The sequence below is a fragment of the Carassius auratus genome, linkage group LG30F (genome assembly GCF_003368295.1).
Source record: "Carassius auratus strain Wakin linkage group LG30F, ASM336829v1, whole genome shotgun sequence".
In the NCBI taxonomy this organism is placed as follows: Eukaryota; Metazoa; Chordata; class Actinopteri; order Cypriniformes; family Cyprinidae; genus Carassius; species Carassius auratus.
In genome coordinates this window covers 5,101,028-5,120,812 of record NC_039294.1, presented here as the reverse complement: position 1 = coordinate 5,120,812, position 19,785 = coordinate 5,101,028, and the positions used below count along the sequence as shown (strand labels likewise).

At 35.3% G+C, this 19,785-nt stretch overlaps 1 protein-coding gene across 1 annotated transcript in view; it reads right to left on the bottom strand.

Annotated features, from left to right (window-relative positions):
- Positions 1-4,050: 4,050 nt before the first annotated feature.
- Positions 4,051-19,785, bottom strand: part of LOC113068111 (calcium-binding protein 7-like) — a 40,524-nt gene continuing 24,789 nt past the window's right edge. Inside the window, exons 2-5 of the mRNA XM_026240719.1 lie at positions 15,005-15,148; positions 10,787-10,899; positions 6,302-6,452; positions 4,051-5,043 (exon numbers count right to left, since the gene is read on the bottom strand). Of these exons, the coding sequence (XP_026096504.1) occupies positions 4,913-5,043; positions 6,302-6,452; positions 10,787-10,899; positions 15,005-15,148 (539 nt within the window). The 3' untranslated portion in view covers positions 4,051-4,912. The remainder of the gene's footprint in view (positions 5,044-6,301; positions 6,453-10,786; positions 10,900-15,004; positions 15,149-19,785) is intronic.

The following is a 19,785-nucleotide window of genomic DNA, read 5'->3' as shown; positions in this document are numbered from 1 at the left end:
TTTACGTTAAAAAGGTCTTTAAAAAGTCTTACATTTAACTTCATAAAACCTACAGAATAAATACCCTGATAAAATGAACTATGAATAAAACCTTCAACCATTGTTAGAAACAATAAATTAGAGACATTTAAGAATAATTTCAGGCTCTGACTTCAAGTATGTAAAAACCGCACCTCAAACAGAGTGTACACCGTATAAAACCAGTGTTGACAGGTGCATTTTAGTTTTTATTTTAGTATACCATGTTGATAGTTTGGAGTGCACACACATATTAAACTGTTTGTAGGAGAGTGTGTGTGAAAGAACTCTTTTCAAGCTTCTTCGTCCAGTGTAGTTTGGTATTTTCTTTATTCATTTGGAATACAGTACAATGTCACAGGTGGATACATAGATTTTGTGCACTCAGTAACACACGTTCACGAGGTGAAATGAATGAATAAGGTTACACTGACCCTCCTTGGAGAGCGTTAAGTCTCACTAATAAACACATGTATGACACATTGATTTTCCACATTCAAAAATAGTTCATCCCAGACAGAAGTATATTCAGACCTGATAGGAACATCATAGAAATGTCGTCACTGTAAACAATAATCTTTATGATCTTTAAAAAAAACAGCATAAGGCAAAGTAAGAAATGTCACAGGACAACATTCAACACGTTTGACGTCTCCAGTATGGAAACTTGTTTACATGAATGTGAGCTGAATTTGTGTGCGTCTCTTTAGAAAAACACAGAAATGTGGCTCACATCTCCAAAAAAGCCTGTCATATATTGCCATCTCTTTCACAAAAAATAATGAAGCTCTACATGTATCGGTTCAGTCTTACAAACATTAACATTCATGTAATACAAAAAAAAAATCTGGCTATAATAAAAATGACAAAATCTTGGATACTAAAGTGCTCTACAGATAATAAACTACTGGTCTGATTAATGAGAAAAGAGATCCATCCTCTTTTGTGCAAACCAACATTCTCATTAAAATCCACAGTACTTAGCATTTGTCAGCCCACATTTCCGATTCGCTTTCATGTATTGCTTAAATATATACTCAATATTTCCTCCTCATGAAAGATGACGCAAACAACAAACCTCATAAAAAATGTATGCTTCTTCAGATACCCTTTTTCATGATGCCAAGTAGACATGAAACACTTATATATAATATATGCTTGAATATTGAATGTACATTACAATGAACCATATATTTTGAATGTTTCAAGTTCCGATTAAAAATGGAACATAAGATTCATATACAGGTGTCCCCCAGTAACAAGCGTAATCTCTCTTTTATGAAAGTGGAGCTTTTAATCGAAATATATGTCCTGTCGGCATCCATCAAGGCGACATCAAGAAGGCATTGGTTTGCATTTCACGTCTTGGGTCATTTGCCAGCATATTCAATAAGTAAATAAATCTTTACCGTACGTAGAAATTTACGGGTCATCTTCAATTAACTGGTTTTATTCGTGTCAAAAATTGAATTTAATGTATTAATTAATGTAATTATTTTAGATATTAAATTATCTGGTTTTATTCAGGGTAAAAAAAAAAAACAATAATAATATTTGAATAATGCATTCAATAATGAAATTGTATTCACATCAAAAATATGATATACCCTGAATATAAACTGGTTTTATTCAGGGTAAAATTATATATATATATATATATATATATATATATATATATATATATATATATATATATATATATATAATATATATATATATATATATATATATATATATATATATATATATATATATATATATATATATATATATATATATATATATATATACTTTTAAACCCTATATTAACTGGTTTTAATAATGGTTAAATTCTATTAAATTTAATATTCAACATTATATATGCTAATCATTTTAAACCTTAAATTAACTCATTTGATTCATGGTCAGTTACTGGTCAGGATGTAGTTTAATAATGAATTGAAAAATTAAACCTTAAAGTAACTGAATGAAGTGGATGAAAAAAGTAACTGAATTCATGGTTAAAAATGTTTTACTCTAATAATACATTAAATCTTAAACCTTACATTAACGGTTTTATTCATAGTCAGAAAAATAAAATAATTGGAGGTAAAAGAAAAGTGCTTTTATTAAATATTAAGCCATTTTTATTTTGTAATTAATTCATTACTGAAGATAAATCTACTAATTCTTATTATAATAGGTTATACCAACAAAAGCATTTTTAAGGGTTAGAGCAAGTAAATCTTTATGGAAAGTGACAACTTTTACAGTGTGATACGCCTGAAACGAAACCTTCAACACTGTTTTGATTTTCTTGTATTTCTTTCTTTCTTTCTTTCTTTCTTTCTTTCTTTCTTTCTTTCTTTCTTTCTTTCTTTAATAAGCAGCTACTGTGAATAATTAATTCTGCTGGATCTGATTTACCAAGCACAAATAATACTCGGGGGCAGATGGGGTTACCAGCCAATATGGTAATGATATAATGAGAATTTCCTTATCAGGTATTTCTATTCTGGATGAGTTTTGAATAACAGCTATTCTCTGGTCAAAGATAATTTGCTATTTGAAGCGATAATATTTTGCTCGCGGCTCAGGAACATTATTAGCTTTCCCTGTTTCTATTAATGAATAAGGAATCGTGCCTGTATAATGGGGGAAACCTGTACATTGTTGTCCTGTGACTCCTCTTTGACTGTCACGCGATCGGAGTGCTCCTGTGTGCGCTGAGACAGGTGTTTCCATCCATTGCATATTTCATTTATATCTGGACATCCAAATATAAGAGTTTCATGGTGCTGTAAATAACAGCTAAATCAATTCAGGCCCTGGGCAGAGTCAAAAACTAATATTATACCCTGGAAAACGCCTTTCAACAGAATGACACACTTACAGCTGATACATATTCAACCCCTGACATTCATATTTGACACATTATTCATACCTTAGATACTCCATTTTGCTATCTTCATGTCAACCTGCACACAAACTACTATATTTCCCAGGAAAACACTGAACGATGTCACAAATGTCACATTCATATGGACATATGAACAATATATTTTGAAGCATCAGTGAACCACAGTGTTTGCTCTCAGGTAATATTAATACACATATTCCTTACAATAAATAGAAACATCATGATCATCCATTTAGGTTTGGCGATAAGCTTAAATGGACATCGATTTGGTTCGAAAACAACTAATAAATAATTTCCTGATATGTCAGAAAACAACTCTTTTTATAATGTGTCTTAATAATTTGGAATTTCATGCCAGTCATGTCATTTCAATTAAAAAGCTCCTTATTATAAACTTTACGATATAATTACAGTGCAAATGTTCACAAAATGTAAGTTGATCGTTCAAACAGTTAGCCTGAAAATGCATGGTGTATTTCAGGTGAAAAGAAAATCAATTTGATCCACGTACTGTAAAACACTTAAAGAAATAGTTCTCCCAAAAACAAAATTTGCGGAACAGATTTGGAGAAATGTAGCATTACATCACTTGCTCATCAATGGATCCTCTGCAGTGAATGGGTGCCGTCAGAATGAGAGTCCAAACAGCTGATAAAAAGCATCACAATAATCAACAAAAATCCACATGAATCCAGTCCATCCTTTAATATCATCTGAAGTGAAATGCTGCATGTTTGTATGAAAAGAAAACATAATTAAGGCATTTTAACTTGAAACCCGTAATTTCAGGCCAAAATACGAGACAAAACATAATCCATAATAATGCTATATAAAGGGAAAAAATCCATCCCGTTGTCCTCTCACATCAAAATCAACTGACATATTTGTTGAGATACGTTTTGGACTGTGGTTTCTTTTGATCTGTGCATGCTTCTCTCCTGATTCAGATGAAACCACTTAAGAGAAAATAATATTACGGATTATGGACTGGTATTTGAGCCAGAAGCAATGGTTTTAATTTCACAAGATGTTAATTGATGGACTGGATTGGTGTGTATTACTTGTGAAACATTGTGATGTTTTTAATCAGCTTTGTAGACGCTCATTCTGACGGCACCCATTCACTACAGTACATCCATTGGTGAGCAAGTGATGTAATGATAAATTAACTCATCTACATTTTTGGGTGATCTATTCCTTTAATACTCCACAGGTATGTCACTAGTGGTACAGTATCGCTTTTGGGTTGTTTCATGGCACCTTTGGCCATATGGAGTACTACTACAATCATATCAGGCATGTGCAACAGGTAAAAACCAACAATAGTTACTCAACAAACACAAGACTAACATTGCATGACATGAGCATGCCCTAAACAGCCCTTATTATCATGCAAAGGGATCAGTATACATGATGGAAAAGACGTCAGAAACGGCCTCTGCTGCATATCCAACTCTTCGTACATGTAAAACGGGTCTTTCTTCAAGAAATTTGTTTTGGGGTCTAATATATAGATGAATGGATGCACAGCTGAGCTCTACTGGTACATCCAGGCTATTGTAAATCCATGCATTGTCATGCATCGAAGAGTAGGATCCTCGGTTGGAGATGTCCATGCGGCTAATCTCACCCAAAACATACTGAAGAGGGAGAGAGAGCTGTTGAAGGGGACATTTTTTAAAGTCCTTTACAGCATAAACTTCTTCTTTCTCTCTTTTTCATGTACTTTTATCAGACCCTTTTGGGTAAGACACAGTATGTGTGCGTTTATATATCTGAGTGCAATACGTTTGCTGTTAAATCTGAATAATTCTCTCCAGTGGAAGCTGTAGCTCGTCTCAAAAATATTTCAGTCACAACATTTGGATTTCACGTAAATAAAATTGACTTTTCAGCTGCTCCAGTTTGTATGTGCATGTTTTTTTATTTTATTTTTTTTATTTTTTATCACTGTTATATGTTGAATTGGATCTACATTGTGATTGGTTCATTCAGTTACTTCATGCCACTGCGAAGCACCTGATTGGCTGCGATAAGCATGACACTAATGATGAAAGCGATCGCGAAGGCGCAGATCAAACTCTTCCGTACGCATGTTTGCTTCACCTGCTGGGTCGGACTTTCCGCTAAAGAAACAGAGAGAAATATATGAGAAGATCAGGAGAAATATGGTCGTAAGACAAGATTTGGTGGTGATTGATTGAAATGTGGAACATTGTGACCAAAAAGTGTTTGAAAGATAGTATACATCACTGGATGTTTTGCAAAAAAAAAAAAAAAAAAAAAGGTTTATAAATATGTAGGACTGCAAGAAACCACCTTTCTTTGCAAAACGTAGTGAGATGCATGCTAAGGAGATCTTTTTAGGTAAATTTCAAATGCCGCCTTCTAAGATACCTTGTTTTGGACTAAATTAAAGGAGGCATCACAAATATCCTTAACAGACAAGACCATTTTAGAATGCATTGAGACCAACTCCACGAAAGCCCATGAAAGTTGGTAGATAGAATCGAGGGGAATGTCAATGAAAATATACTGAAAAATATTTTTTTGTCTTTTTGTGTGTGTGTGTGTGTGTGTGTATGTGTGTGTGTGTGTGTGTGTGTTGATTAATCAACTGTGAGTTTGTCAAGTCTTTTGTGCATTTTGCCTGCTGTAAGAAGTGCTATTTGTATGATGTCACAAACTATCGTTCAAAAGTTTGTGTTTGTACGATTTTTAAAAATGTTTTTGAAAGAATTTTCTCATTCTCACTAAATGTACTGTACATTTATTTGTACATATAGATACAAAATGCAATATTGTGAAATTGTATTACAATTTTAAATAACTGTTTTCTACTATATTGTAAAATGTAATTTATTCCTGTTATGCAAGGCTGAATTTTCAGCATTATTACTGAAGTCTTCAGTGTCACACGATCCTTCAGAAATCATTATCAATATGCTGATTTGCTGCTCAAGAAAATGTATTGTTATTATCAATCTTGAAATCATCTGTTCTGCTTAACATTATGTGGAAACTACTTTTATTCAAGATCTTTGATAAATAGAAAGTAAAAAAAATATGCAATTATTTGATATATAAATATTTAATAACATTGTCTTTACTGTCACTTTAGGTTAATTTATTGTTAATTTATTTTTTTTATTTTTTTGGTTATTTTGCTAAATAAAATTATTATTTTATGTAATGAAATTCATACTGACTCCAACATTTGAACAATAGTGTATGTAGATCAAGATATTAAGATTCTGGGGGGTTTCATTCACCAAAATCCTAATTTAGCACCTTACAAAATTAAAGCTGATGATGAAATACTTCGTTTTACAGGGTATTATTAATAATTCAACCCGTATTTCATTCAGAGTTGTGCATTCTTACTGTCAATGTCAACCTGGCAGTCCTCAGGATTTTCGATGTGATTCTCCTCTGTCATTATGATATTCTCGATGTCCTTCATAGTCAGGTGGTCACAGAAGGTGTCATATAAGAGTCTCTTCAGCTCTTCCACAGTCAGCTTCTGCAAATCACACTAAAAACAGAGACCAAACTCTATTATTAGGGGCCAAGCACCAAAGGTGCCAAGTGTGGAGTCTCTTACTCAAACTTTGTAGTGCTACCACTTGTCTAAATTTTCAATCATGTTTATGATCATTACATTTGAACCATAGGGCACAGAAGGAAAACCTTTTTCCTCTGAATCCTTGGCTCATGCCGATTCGAATTAACTCCAAAATTAACAAATTTTAAGATTTTCTTTGTCTCGCTATTTTTAATAGTTAGATTAAAACCTACTTTTTTTTTTTTCTAGATGGTTTGTCTGATTTTTGTCAAAATTGGCTGAGATCATCTTCAGAACTGGCAAAAAGTTATGGAATTCAAGTTGATTAGTCAAACCGTTCTCAAATAATGTGTGAACAAATTCAACAAAAAGCAAGCAAAAATGGATGTGAGGCTGTATTTTTGCAATAGTTTGGCAAATTGCGACCAACTTTGGTCTGTGTTACCTTTCATAGGTCACTTCGATGCTGCGGTGACGTCACCACGTATGGGAACACCTTCGGTGTGACGAATGTCTGAAGCCCTATACCATCCCGCCAATCCTATTGGCCAAATGGCGCATGGCACCACCCTACGCATGCGCACGCATGATATACCTGGGTCCCGCGCGCCATTTCGCTCAGATTTCATTCCTTCAGGAATAGCGAATCATCTGTGCCCTATCATCTCACGTTCTCGCGTTCTTCGCGGACGTGATGAGTTTCCGTAAATGCAAGGAGCCATGTACCAGGTACATCACGGCGGGTGACACTCATGACAGGTGCGTAGTATGTCTTGGTTTGCATCACGCACAGGCGGCACTTAGCGGTCTTTCTTCCCCTGTGCACGAACGCCACAGGTTTTTCGTGCCCGGACATTTTAACGCGTATGACAGCGTTGCAGGAAGCGAAAGTTTTGAAACCGCTAGTATTGTTTCGGGCCACGTGGGAACGCTTGCCCGACATTTCTCAATGGGTGTTACGCACAATTTGTCACGGATACACCATTCAGTTTCGAAAAGGCCCGCCTCCTTTCCGCGGAATTCTTTCTACGACGGTGAAGTCTATGGAAATAGCAGTGCTGCAACAGGAAATGTCAACTCTGCTGAGCAAAGGGGCTATAGAAGAAGTACACCCCTCTCAGATGGAGGCAGGATTTTACAGCCGTTATTTTGTGGTACCAAAAAAAGACGGCGGATTACGGCCCATTCTGGATTTACGCCGTCTGAATCTTGCACTCAGGCCGAGCAAATTCAAGATGTTGATGGTAAAGTCTATTCTGTCTCAGATCCGACCAAACGATTGGTTTATTACAATCGATCTGAAGGATGCGTATTTTCATATTCAGATCGTCAAGAGACACAGGAAGTTCCTCAGATTCGCTTTAGCTTATCAGCAAAAGCTTATCAGTACCGCGTTCTTCCCTTTGGCTTGGCTTTAGCGCCCCGTACTTTCTCAAAATGCATGGACGCAGCTCTGGCCCCGTTGCGGCTCCAGGGCGTTCGTGTTTTGAATTATTTGGACGATTGGCTGGTGCTAGCGCAATCGCAGACTCAAGCACACTCTCATCGGGATCTTGTGCTGAATCATTTAAACATCCTGGGCTTACGCACAAATTTCCAGAAAAGTGTTTTAATCCCCTCTCAACGGATAACCTTTCTGGGAATAGATTTGGAGACCTGATCGGTCTGTTAGCGGGCTCTCCATGGGAGATTCCCCTCAGACAGGATTTATTATCACAAGCACAGGGACTGATTTGGCACCCGAGGCCAGATCTGTGGAAACTGTGGGCGTGGCCACTGAGCGGAGTGCGTTAGTATGTCCCGGTCTTTCTGTTGAAACCACTGAGACTATACTGAATTCTAGAGCAGCTTCTACGAAACGCTTATATGCTTTCAAGTGGAGACTGTTTACAGCCTGGTGTGGAAATCGTAATGTGGATCCAGTTTACTGCCCAGTGGCTTCAGTACTGGAGTTCCTTCAGGATCGTTTTTCTGATGGAGTAACACCAGCCACTCTAAAAGTTTACGTGGCAGCCATTTCAGCTTACCATGAATACATAGACGGTGCCTCAGTGGGCCGTCATCCACTAGTTTCTCGTTTCATACAGGGTGCGCGACGGCTGAGGCCTTTCCGCCCCGTGCGAGTTCCTTCATGGGATTTATCCATTGTGTTGCTAGGTTTATCAGGGCATCCGTTTGAGCCCTTGGAGACTGTACCAGATAAAATCCTGACACTGAAGACACTTCTTCTCATGGCTTTATCCTCCCTCAAGAGAGTTGGGGATTTACAGGTTCTTTCTGTTTCACCCTCGTGCATGGAATTTGCACCGGGCTCTGTAAAGGTGCTGCTGCGGCCCAGGCCTAACTATGTTCCTAAGGTCGCATCTAACCCCTTTCGCTTTCAGCAAGTGGTCCTGGAAGCTTTACCCCCTGCTGAGGCTGGGTCAGGAGATCTAAGTCTTTGCCCTGTGAGAGCTTTAAAGACTTATGTGGATCGTACAGCCCCATGGCGTGAGTCTGACCAGCTGTTTGTCTGTTTTGGACATAAGAGTAAGGGCCATGCGGTTACAAAACAGCGCATGTCCCATTGGCTGGTGGAGGCAATATCTTTAGCCTATGAGGCGCGCGGACTCGCTTCGCCCTTAGGAGTTAAAGCTCATTCCACTAGAGCTGTGGCTTCTTCTCAAGCTTTTCTCAGTGGATCTTCTATTGATGATATCTGTGCTGCGGCAGGATGGTCCTCACCGAGCACTTTTATCAAGTCCTACAGTCTGGATGTGAGGATGGCTCTTGGCTCCCGGGTTCTCTCCGCTTGAGCAGATGCTTCCTCGGATCCCAGCTATCAGGTACATTAGGCGTTTTGGTATAGCGTTCCCATACGTTGTGACGTCACCGCAGCATCGAAGTGACCTATGAAAGGGAGCATCTCGGTTACGTATGTAACCATGGTTCCCTGAATAGGGAACGAGATGCTGCGGTCCTGGCCATGCCATACCTTGATAGCATTCTTCTTCTTCAGTCATGAAATCTGAGCGAAATGGCGCGCGGCACCCAGGTATATCATGCGTGCGCATGCGTAGGGTGGTGCCATGCGCCATTTGGCCAATAGGATTGGCGGGATGGTATAGGGCTTCAGACATTCGTCACACCGAAGGTGTTCCCATACGTGGTGACGTCACCTCACACTGACCATGCCACATCAATTTGGTAACAGTGCCACCAATTGGTCAAAAGTGTTAAACCAGTCATTAGCCACTGATAATGTAATTTACAAAAATGCCTATTACTTTTCATTACATTAGCCCATTGTAATCATTCTGACAACACAGATACCAATGTTACCATAGTCAGCTGAGCGTCCTGTCTGCCATTTTGATTTATGTTGAAAACCTACTTTTTTAACTCCTCCTAGACTGTTCGTTCGATTTTCACCAAATTTGACCATGCTGGCACAAAGTTATGGATTTCGTGTCAATAGACAAAACCATTTGTGTATAGCACCACTACAAATTTTAGTCATAATGCTAAAATGACTCTGAGGCTGTATCTCTGCAAAGCTTTGACATATTGACACCAAACTTTGTGTGTGCCATTGTCACCTCACACAGAACACACCGCATCGATTAGGAATTAATTGGATTATTAAAAGTTGACTGAAGGACAGATGGGAAGTTATCTTTTCAGAAAGTTGTTTTGCATACATTTTGATTACAAACTACTTTTGTTTTTCTTTTTTTCTTTTTTTGTAAAACAACATGCACTGATGAATGTCTGATCAGGAATGTTTTGTAAAAAAAAAAGTGGATGAGGTTGATTTATATTTCAGCGCACATTTATTCATAGCTCTGTACCCATAATTACACAGAGAGAAGTTAAAGAGAGGGAGACCCCCGCAGCTATTTGGGGTCAAACACGCTGCTAAAAAAAATGCACCAGCAGCGAGCTGCGATTAGTGAAACAAACCCTTTGGGGGAATCACCATATGGCCCGCACAAATTATATTCTGCTTGTCTCACTTGGAGACATGCAGCGAAGGTGACTTATGAAATGTATTAATAATTCTTGCTTAAAGTCATCATGCCACATAGAATATATCTGCATTTGCATGTTAATGTATTCAGATATGTAAATTTGGCTCATGTTTAAAGGCTAGGATGCCCTTTATATGAATCAATTGCCATAAAGTGATTCTTGTCTGTTTGTTGGATTTTATAGAGAGCATTGAAAGTGTATCTAATCTGGTTTCTGTGTGACAGGGACAGACAGAAGCAGCATACTTTTTGCCTGTTGTCACTTGGAATAAGAGAGAAGTAGCTAATAATCACCTTCCAGAACACAGAGTCAAAATTGGTTCCGTTGAACTTGTCAGGCATCCCGGCAGCTGAGAGTTTGGGCCCCAGGAGAGTAACAAATTCCTCAAAATCCACCTGGCCATCACCTAAAAAACAGACCGTGAAGTATTAAATGCATTCTAGCACCACATCAAGTTCCAGCATGTTGGCTCTGGAATATGAAACGGGTTTAGAAATGGACAGAAATCTGATATTTTCCGTCAGGGTTGTTTGCTATTAACATCTGAATAGAGAATGCCTGCATCTGAACTGAATTTGCAGTGAGGTGTCAACGTGATGAAGAATTGTAATTTAAATTTAATAAAGAATCAAAACGGCATGAAATTAATAATATATTTAATTTGTATCTATGAATGACCCATGAAAATGTAATCAAAAACTATCAAATAGAGTTTGTGAAAAGCTAATAATTAAATAAATAAAAAAATGAAACACCTACCAATTAATGGTTAAATGTTTTATTAGTTTTTCTGATTTTCATATGACTTATCCAACATCAGAGAATATTACTGAAAAACTAACTTTAAATTTCAAGCTGTAAAAAATAAGTAATTATTCTAGGTAAAAATGAATGAAATGGGTAAATAGAGTTTAAGAAATATGAGATAACACAATAATCAAAACAAACAGAAATTATTATTATTATATTTTAAATATTAATCATATTTTTCATATATTTTTTAGCAAATTGACTTTCATTTTGTGATTCTGTCCATATTAAAATGCTACTGCTGTTGATGGTAATGAGTTTGGAGATGTCTGAACAGTTAAAAAAAGAATTTCACATATCTGGGAATAAATAGTTCATAGTTATATGCTTAATAATTATTTAAAAACAATAATATAATTTATAACTAATAATTATAATATTATTTGATGACAATGATTATTATTTGGTTAGACTAATAAAACTGTTTTGTTTTATTCAGATTTTTTTTTATTATTGCAATTCCCAAATATTCAACAGTCACTGCTTATTTCTTAAATGTTGCTAAATTCCTACATTTTGCCTGGGTTTGCTGGCCATGGAATGGTTTCCTAATTAGCCCATTGTTGGATTAGTTTGATTAATCTCTCTCTCTTTTCTTTTCTCCTAGCTTCAAAATATTTTTAGTGTCAGATTGAGTATAACTTCATGAATTTGGTTTTGTCGAACTGAAAGACCCTCTCTGAGTCTTTCTTTAAAGCACCGCTGCTACAGCCATCAAAGCACCGCTTTCGCCTTCAATTAATTTCAAGACAATTACTGTCAAACTTCAAAACGCCTACTGTGAACAGTGTTCTCATTATTAGCCCATGCATAATCCATATGTCTCCATGCATTGTGAGGAATATGATAGTTTGGAGCAATAAAAGGTTACAGTTATTTAGCTTTTATATGTGTTGAATATTTGTCAATTGCAGCAGGCATCCCTACAGTGCTGAGAAATGCATATGATGGGTGTCTGGTGGGCTTCCTTAAAGGGATATTTCACTAAAACTGAAACATTTTCTCACCCTTACGTTGGTCACAAACATCTATCTATGGAGAACACAAAAAACAATATCTGGAAATAAAATAACTGAGACATCTCTTCTTTTCTACTCCACAGAAGAAAGAAAATCAAACAAGTCTGAACACAAACAATTTAGCACACTGAATATTAACATTTTTGGATGAGCTATCTCTTTAACCCCTTACCTGTCACCCCCCATTTTCGGGCATGGAGACAAAAATAACATACCCAAAATTAACAGTTGCTGCTCATGAGTCTTTCTGACTAGATACATAATCAACATATGTTCACAATGCTGACACGTCAAAGTTTACTGCTCAATAATCATAATTATTTAGACCGTTATGATATTAAAGATATATTAGCTCAAACATGAATACAAAAAATAAAAATATTAAAAACATATGTAGCTGCATTAGTGCTAAGGTTAGCATCAAGCTACATCAGATCATTTATGAAATGATTAGTACACTTTTACTCAGAACTCACTTTAAACCAACGAGTGTTTGTAATAACTTCCTTTTGCGATCACATTTGGAATTTGGTGGTTTACTGTTGTTAAAATATGCTATTTATAGCTGTTTATATTGCTGCACAAACTAGCATTTCATATGTACATATTTTTTATGGTTTTCAAAATGCCTCAAATCGAAATCAAATCACATACAAAGCCTATCCTTTCATAATCGTGTGTTTATTATCTATGGTCTTTGTGTGTAAAAGTGTTTATCTGCGTTTGTTATGGTCAGATATGTACAGGGAAGTAAACAGGAAATGCATCACAGGATGACGAGTCGGGATGAGATGTACAATATGATTGTGACATATGATGTGGCATGATGACTGACATTTTTACCAACAAACGAGCACGAGCACGGAACAGTGTAAACACACAGAGAGCCCAGGGAGCTGCTAAGCATCATCAGATTGCGTAAATCAGTGGAAAATGAATAGAAATTATGTTTCTGTCTGAAGAATTATGAAGTAAACAAGAGTAAATATATCTATATATCTCTAGGTACATGCATTTTTAGACTATAATCCTTTATTGACACTGTTCAGTGAATCTATGTGAACACAAATAATTTAGCTCTTCTGACATAAATTACTGTTACTGCAATGTCTTATCAAAACAGTGGTTAAATATCAAAGCCAGAGTCTTTTATCTTTCTACTGATTGCAGAGTTTGTCCAGAGTGTGATGTTTAACGTGCTGTGAAAGTGAAACAACATTAATCTGGGGCCGTTGCCGATCTTTGTTTGCACTGCAAACAAATATATTAATTTTAATGTTAAAAACCTGTAACTGGTTACTACTGAGTTTTCCTGTTTTACTGTAATGAGACAAATGAGATGGGAGGCGAGCAGATTCATATACAAAGCATTATTCTTAGACAAGGTCAAAACAGGCAAGGGTTGGGCAATGGCAAACAGGTATTCAGAGGGCAAGACAGAAGAGGACTCAGATAAACAGGCTTAGGTCAATCGATGGCAAACATAGTCCAACAGGGCAAGACAAAAGGGTAATCCCAAAACACAGGCAAGAATCTGAACACAAGAAAACTGGCAATGCAAAACTATGACTAAACTAGGAAAAACAAAAACTGGCTGGTGTGAGACTGGCTTATATAGTGTGTATTAGTGGTAGCAGCTGTGTGTAATTGGTTTCAGGTGAGTTTGTGGTCAGTGCAATGGAGCATGGGAAATGTAGTCCCATGCGATGTGAGCGTAAATATAATAGGAAGGCGATCTCTGGAGGCAAGCGGACGGAAGTTCATGGACAGGATTTATGACATTTAAACATTAAAAAAAGTAATTTTATGTGAAATATTGTTAAAATTGCAGTTTTTGAAGTTAAAAAGAACAAGGTCATCTGACAATTTAAAGTGTAAATTGCCATAGCCAGAATTCCCCATGCAACATTTTATTTGTATTTATTTATTTATTCATTTATTACAGTTTCTTCTTATTTTTTTTATTTATTACATTTTTTTCATTAGGTTTAAAGATAAAATTTTATGTTGTTAAATTGTTACCATGGCGATTTGTTTTTATAAGACACTGTTCACCTTCTATGAGTCAAAATCTGCTAAAGGGTGGTAATGGAATAACACATTTAAAAAATAATAATAATAATAATAGTCACTGTTATTTACAACATGAGCTGCATTTTCATGGGTTTAAATAAAAATGTTTTTGTTATAAGGGACAACGAAAACAACTTTCTGCATCAAAGCCACATTCTTCACTCATTTTTATAAAATATGTATATCATTACCATTTCAGTTTGAAGATATACATTTTTACATGATTTGTTACATTATATTACCCCTTTGCAGATTTTGACATATTGGTATTTATTTCACAATAAAATAAAATAAAAAAAAACGTGTGGTGTTTTTTTTTTTTTTTTTTAATTAACACGCGTATTTGTGATGCATGTTTGTATATTATAAATTTACAAAACAGATTTTAGTACTTCAGTAGGCTGGTAAATTAACACTATATCAGTTAATGAAGTTACTCTTATTTTAAGTTAATTCCATAAAACATTCATGTGACCACAGCTTTTTTTTTTAGCATAAATTGTACATATTTTTTCAGTATATCAGCTGATAACCCATGCTGAGAGCAACAATCTATTCTTGTTTTTTCAGCATGGCACTCCATTCACAGTCTTGTGTGTGTCTCCTCACCATCCATGTCGAGTCTTTGAATGATAACCTCCAACTCGACCTCATTGGGCATGTACCCTAGAGAACGCATGGCCAAACCGAGCTCCTGCTTTGAGATGAAGCCGTTCCCATCTCGATCAAACACCTTAAATGCCTCCCGGATTTCTGAGGAAGAGAGCAACACACCGATCTGTTAGACATCCAATATTAAAACTATTACTCTGCAACATTGTTATAAGAGACAGATATTAAAATCATCACACCTAAGTGACTCAAAGAAAAAGGATGATTGCAGTTTATTGATTTTTGTGCACAATAATTCACTTTCAACTTCAGCAAAGCGCAGTCCTTTTGACTTGATTGATTTAAAACAAAGGAACAGGAATATTTCCATTGCATCCGAACAGGCTTGTTAAAAGAAGTCAAAATGCCATAATACATACGGTTGGTTGAGCCTACTTGTTTCACCATATATGCATTATACCTTATCAATAAGTCATTTGCAATTTTCCACTTGTCACGCCATGATGCCATATTCATAACTATGAAATATGAGCCACTCTGGCTGCAAGATATTACTATAAATCCAGATAATATATTCAATACGGAGTGTGAACTGGATTATTCGCTACTATGCTTTGCTCACTGTGCTTTAGATTTGATAAATGGTTATTTGGACATGGGGTCCAAACAAAAACAGCACACTGAATCTATCACTCCCCTGAGTGAAGGAAATTAGGGAGGAAATATGAGAAAAATACAAGAAATGACGGTACTGCTGTCCAAATAAGCCAACAGCAACAGATGGTTACTCTGCATTACGGTGGAAGTAAGCAGATTTCAAACGGAAGTGAAGTGTGGGCTCTAATTTGCTCATTTCAAAGCAAAACAATTTAGCTGCAAGCAACACTTTTGAAGGCCGGAAAAAAGAAATGTTTTTAAAGAAAAATAAGATGGTTCTAGGATACCCTATCAACCAGATGAGAGAAAGCTCAAACAGAATATTTAGAGTCATTAGCATTTGATTTTAATGATTATTAACAAGCTCATTTTTCAAGAAGCTCAACAAGTAGAACAGAAAACACATAAACAACTAGAGACAGGAATTAAGAATTTAACTATTTTTGTTCGAATAATTAGTACTTTTTAAGAAAAGCCACGCCATTTAATTGGCAAAAAATATTGTGAGATCTTTTAAATAATAATTAATTATTTGTTTAAACAAATATTTAATAATTTAGTAAATTATAGAATAGTACTGACAAAACCACGTCACATTCTTTAAACACGTCATATGAACAACAAGTAAGGGTTAAAGATTTAAGCATCAACACAATAAAAAGTATATTACAGTTTACATTTTATACATGCATTAGAATGTGTTCTGTTTAATTTAATTTAATTTAATTTCTGATCATAGATTTTTACCATTATTTCTGGAAAACAATCCGCTAAAATGTCATTCAGTGTTAACAACAGCTCATATACCAAAAAAACTTGTCCGGTATATTTAGAATTAAAATCAACAGATGACAGTAAACGACTCTCCAATCCTTGCCACTATCCTTCAAACAAAAAACCTTCATTTTTTTTCAGCAATACATTTATTTAAAATATAATCAAATCTGGTATGATCACTTATTCTTTCATATATTTTAGTAAGTACGGGACAGACTGAGTACATTTATTTTTTTCATGAATATATCTGTTGAGCTGAATGACAAAGGAAACATTATTTCACCCATGTTTTGACATTTTGTTTTTACAAAAGTTATTTGAAACATTAATAAAGTCGACACTGTTCGATTAACTAAAAAGACCCAGTTGATAAGAGTTGTTAATTCACATCACACTCATTTTTTTGTTGTTTTTTCTTCGACTTGCTTAAAATAACAGATTTATGATATTAGAAGTGAGGCTTTTTAAAATTAACTGAACCAGTTACTGTACTTTGTTACAGCTACTGGGGACATCCAATGGTTAAATCTGCATAAAAGAAATTATACACAGCAAAATCTGACATGATGTATTCTACAAAGAACAAGTGTAAACTATAATATCATTAAAATCCAAAATAAATTGTCTATATCATATAGAATATAATAGAATACCCCCAGCATCAAACCAGTGGCATTTCTGAATGTCATTCAGCTCCATGCAGTATTTAAAGTAAAAAGTACTTTTCCAAAAACCAAATGCATTAATGTAATGCACTAAAAACACTTCAGTTCATGAATTATTGTGATTGTTTTAATAGACTGAATAGACTTTAATAGACAAAAATCAAGTTTGAAGTCTTTAATCTGATAAATAATAATATCTAATAGTTACTTACGGAATACAGAAATAGACAACAGGCCACTTGTCTCAGTATATTCTGATCGACAGACAGGTAATTACTGCTGTGCAAAGGTGATCATTTGAGACTTTTTAAGGGACCTCCGTCATAGAGTGACTCAACCCACATAGGATTACAAATATACATGACAAACAGAAAACTGGCATTCACATGACCTGGCAAAAGTTTTGTCCAACTAAATTTGCTTTAACCTTTAGCCTTCGATTTAATTTAATAACCCTTGGAATGTCATTGTGTGAAGAATACATGACACTGTGTAGGAGTTGTTTGGAATAGAGAATCATGCCTCTGTCACAAACCGAGTTTATAAAAAAAAAACATAATGATGTGTGATATGTAGGGAAATTTGGGAAACTACTGAATCTCTATATAGTGGACTCAACCATGTTGTGCAACAAAGCTTCTGGGAAACCCACCTCTGCCTGTTGCTAGGCAACTGCACAACTGTTCCAACCCGCTATTGTGAGGGTTGTGATTAGACCACAGCCCTTCCAGCATGATAGCGCGCACTTGTCACATTAAATCAAAAAGTTGTACCCGCTCATAAAAATAGCACTTTCTATAAAAATAATAATGATATCTTTGAAAGTCAAGCATGCACCTAAAAATGATCCAGTGTGACATGTGTTTTCAACAGTGCAATTAAAAAAAATACAGCTTTTCAGGGAATAGTTGCAGTATGGAGATGAGTTTGTTTTTTCGTCACAAAAGATTTGAAGAAATTTAGCATGCCATCACTTAACTGACCTTACTGATCCTCTGCAGTGAATGGGTGCCGTCAGAATGAAGGTCCAAACAGCTAATAAAAACATTACAATAATCCACAAGTAATCCACACCACTACAGTCCATCAGTTAATGTCTGGTGAAGCAATATATGCTTGAAATAAACAAATACATTATTAAGGAGTAATTTTTGGCCAAAATACAAGTCCATATGCTTCCTCCAGTGAAAAAGTATATCCCATGTTGCCCTCACACATATTTGTTTTGAAATGTTTTGGACTGTTTTTGTTTCGGTATTTGATCTGTGCATATTTCTCTTCTTATTCAGACAACTTTTTCACTGGAGAAAGCAATATTATGGATTCCAATTAATTTAGTCAGAATAATTTGTTATAAGTTAAATATGTCTTAATAATAGACTTGTTTATTACAATCATTGAGCATTTCACTTTTCAATATGTTTAGTGATTTAATGTGGTACTTGTAAATTTATTGTGATGTTTTTATCAGCTGTTTGGACTCTAATTCTGACGGCACCCATTCACTGCACAGGATCCATTGGTGAGCAAGTGATTTAAGCTACATTTCTCCAAATCTGTTCTGATAAAGAAACAAACTCATCTACATGTTGGATAGCCTGATGGTGAGTACACTTCAAACACTTAAAGTAAAATCTTTTCAAATCACTTTTTCAAATCTTTATTTTTGAGGGGGTGGAAATTAAATTTTTGTTATCATTTACTTACCCTAATGTTGTTCCAAAATCTTTTAACTTTCTTTTTAAATCAAAACATTTTTGAAGCTCATTATTAAGACAGATTGAAAGCTAAAAATTCCTTTAAGCTATCGTTTTACTTTAAAAGACCTAAAGTCATGGACAACTTTTATGTTTTAATGCTGCTTTGCAACCTTTTTGGAAAAGGAAAAAGAGTGGTTATGTTTTTCAGAAGAAAAAAATATATCCAGTTTTGGTAAATAAATGGATGAAAAATGTATCATTTCTGTGCACGTTGCAAAGATGCATCAGTGACTCCGTTTTAAATTACTAGGTTTCAAAATATTCTTCATTCAACTCCATCAACCAGGAAGATTTGAACAGCTAATGTTTTATCTACTGTTTTGCTCAAAATTAACCAGAAACCAACATGCCTTGACCCACACCTGCGGTATAATTTACATAATTACCTAAATAATAACCTTCAGCCCATTACACATGCAATGTTCATAAATAGAATTAAACCTTTTTTGTCTTTGAAATAACACAGAAGACGTTTTTCTGCTAATTTAGTGGCATGAGGCAACAACAACAATACAAAAACTCAAGTAAACTCAAATCTCTTGTGAGGAACAGATAGCAATCCGATTAAGGGATTTGCAAAAGGTTTCCTTGGAGTGAGAAACACTTCGATTGGGGAAGTCCATGCCAGAGCACAATGCCTTGCCAGATGCTGTGCTGCTGGCAATGATTAGATTTGTTAAGAAACCTCAGTTCTTTGCCAATTAAATTCTGACCTACCATATGTATTTGTTTGTAAATGTTTTGGGGATTTTTTAGATTGTCTCCTGGAGAAAACTCTTCTTCTTTTCTAGAACTAAAGGAATGTTTTTGGTTTAATACAAGTCAGCTCTATTGACAATATTTGTGGCACAAACCTGATTAAAACTAAATAATTTACATGAAACACTTATTTACATTTGAAATATAATCATAATATCAA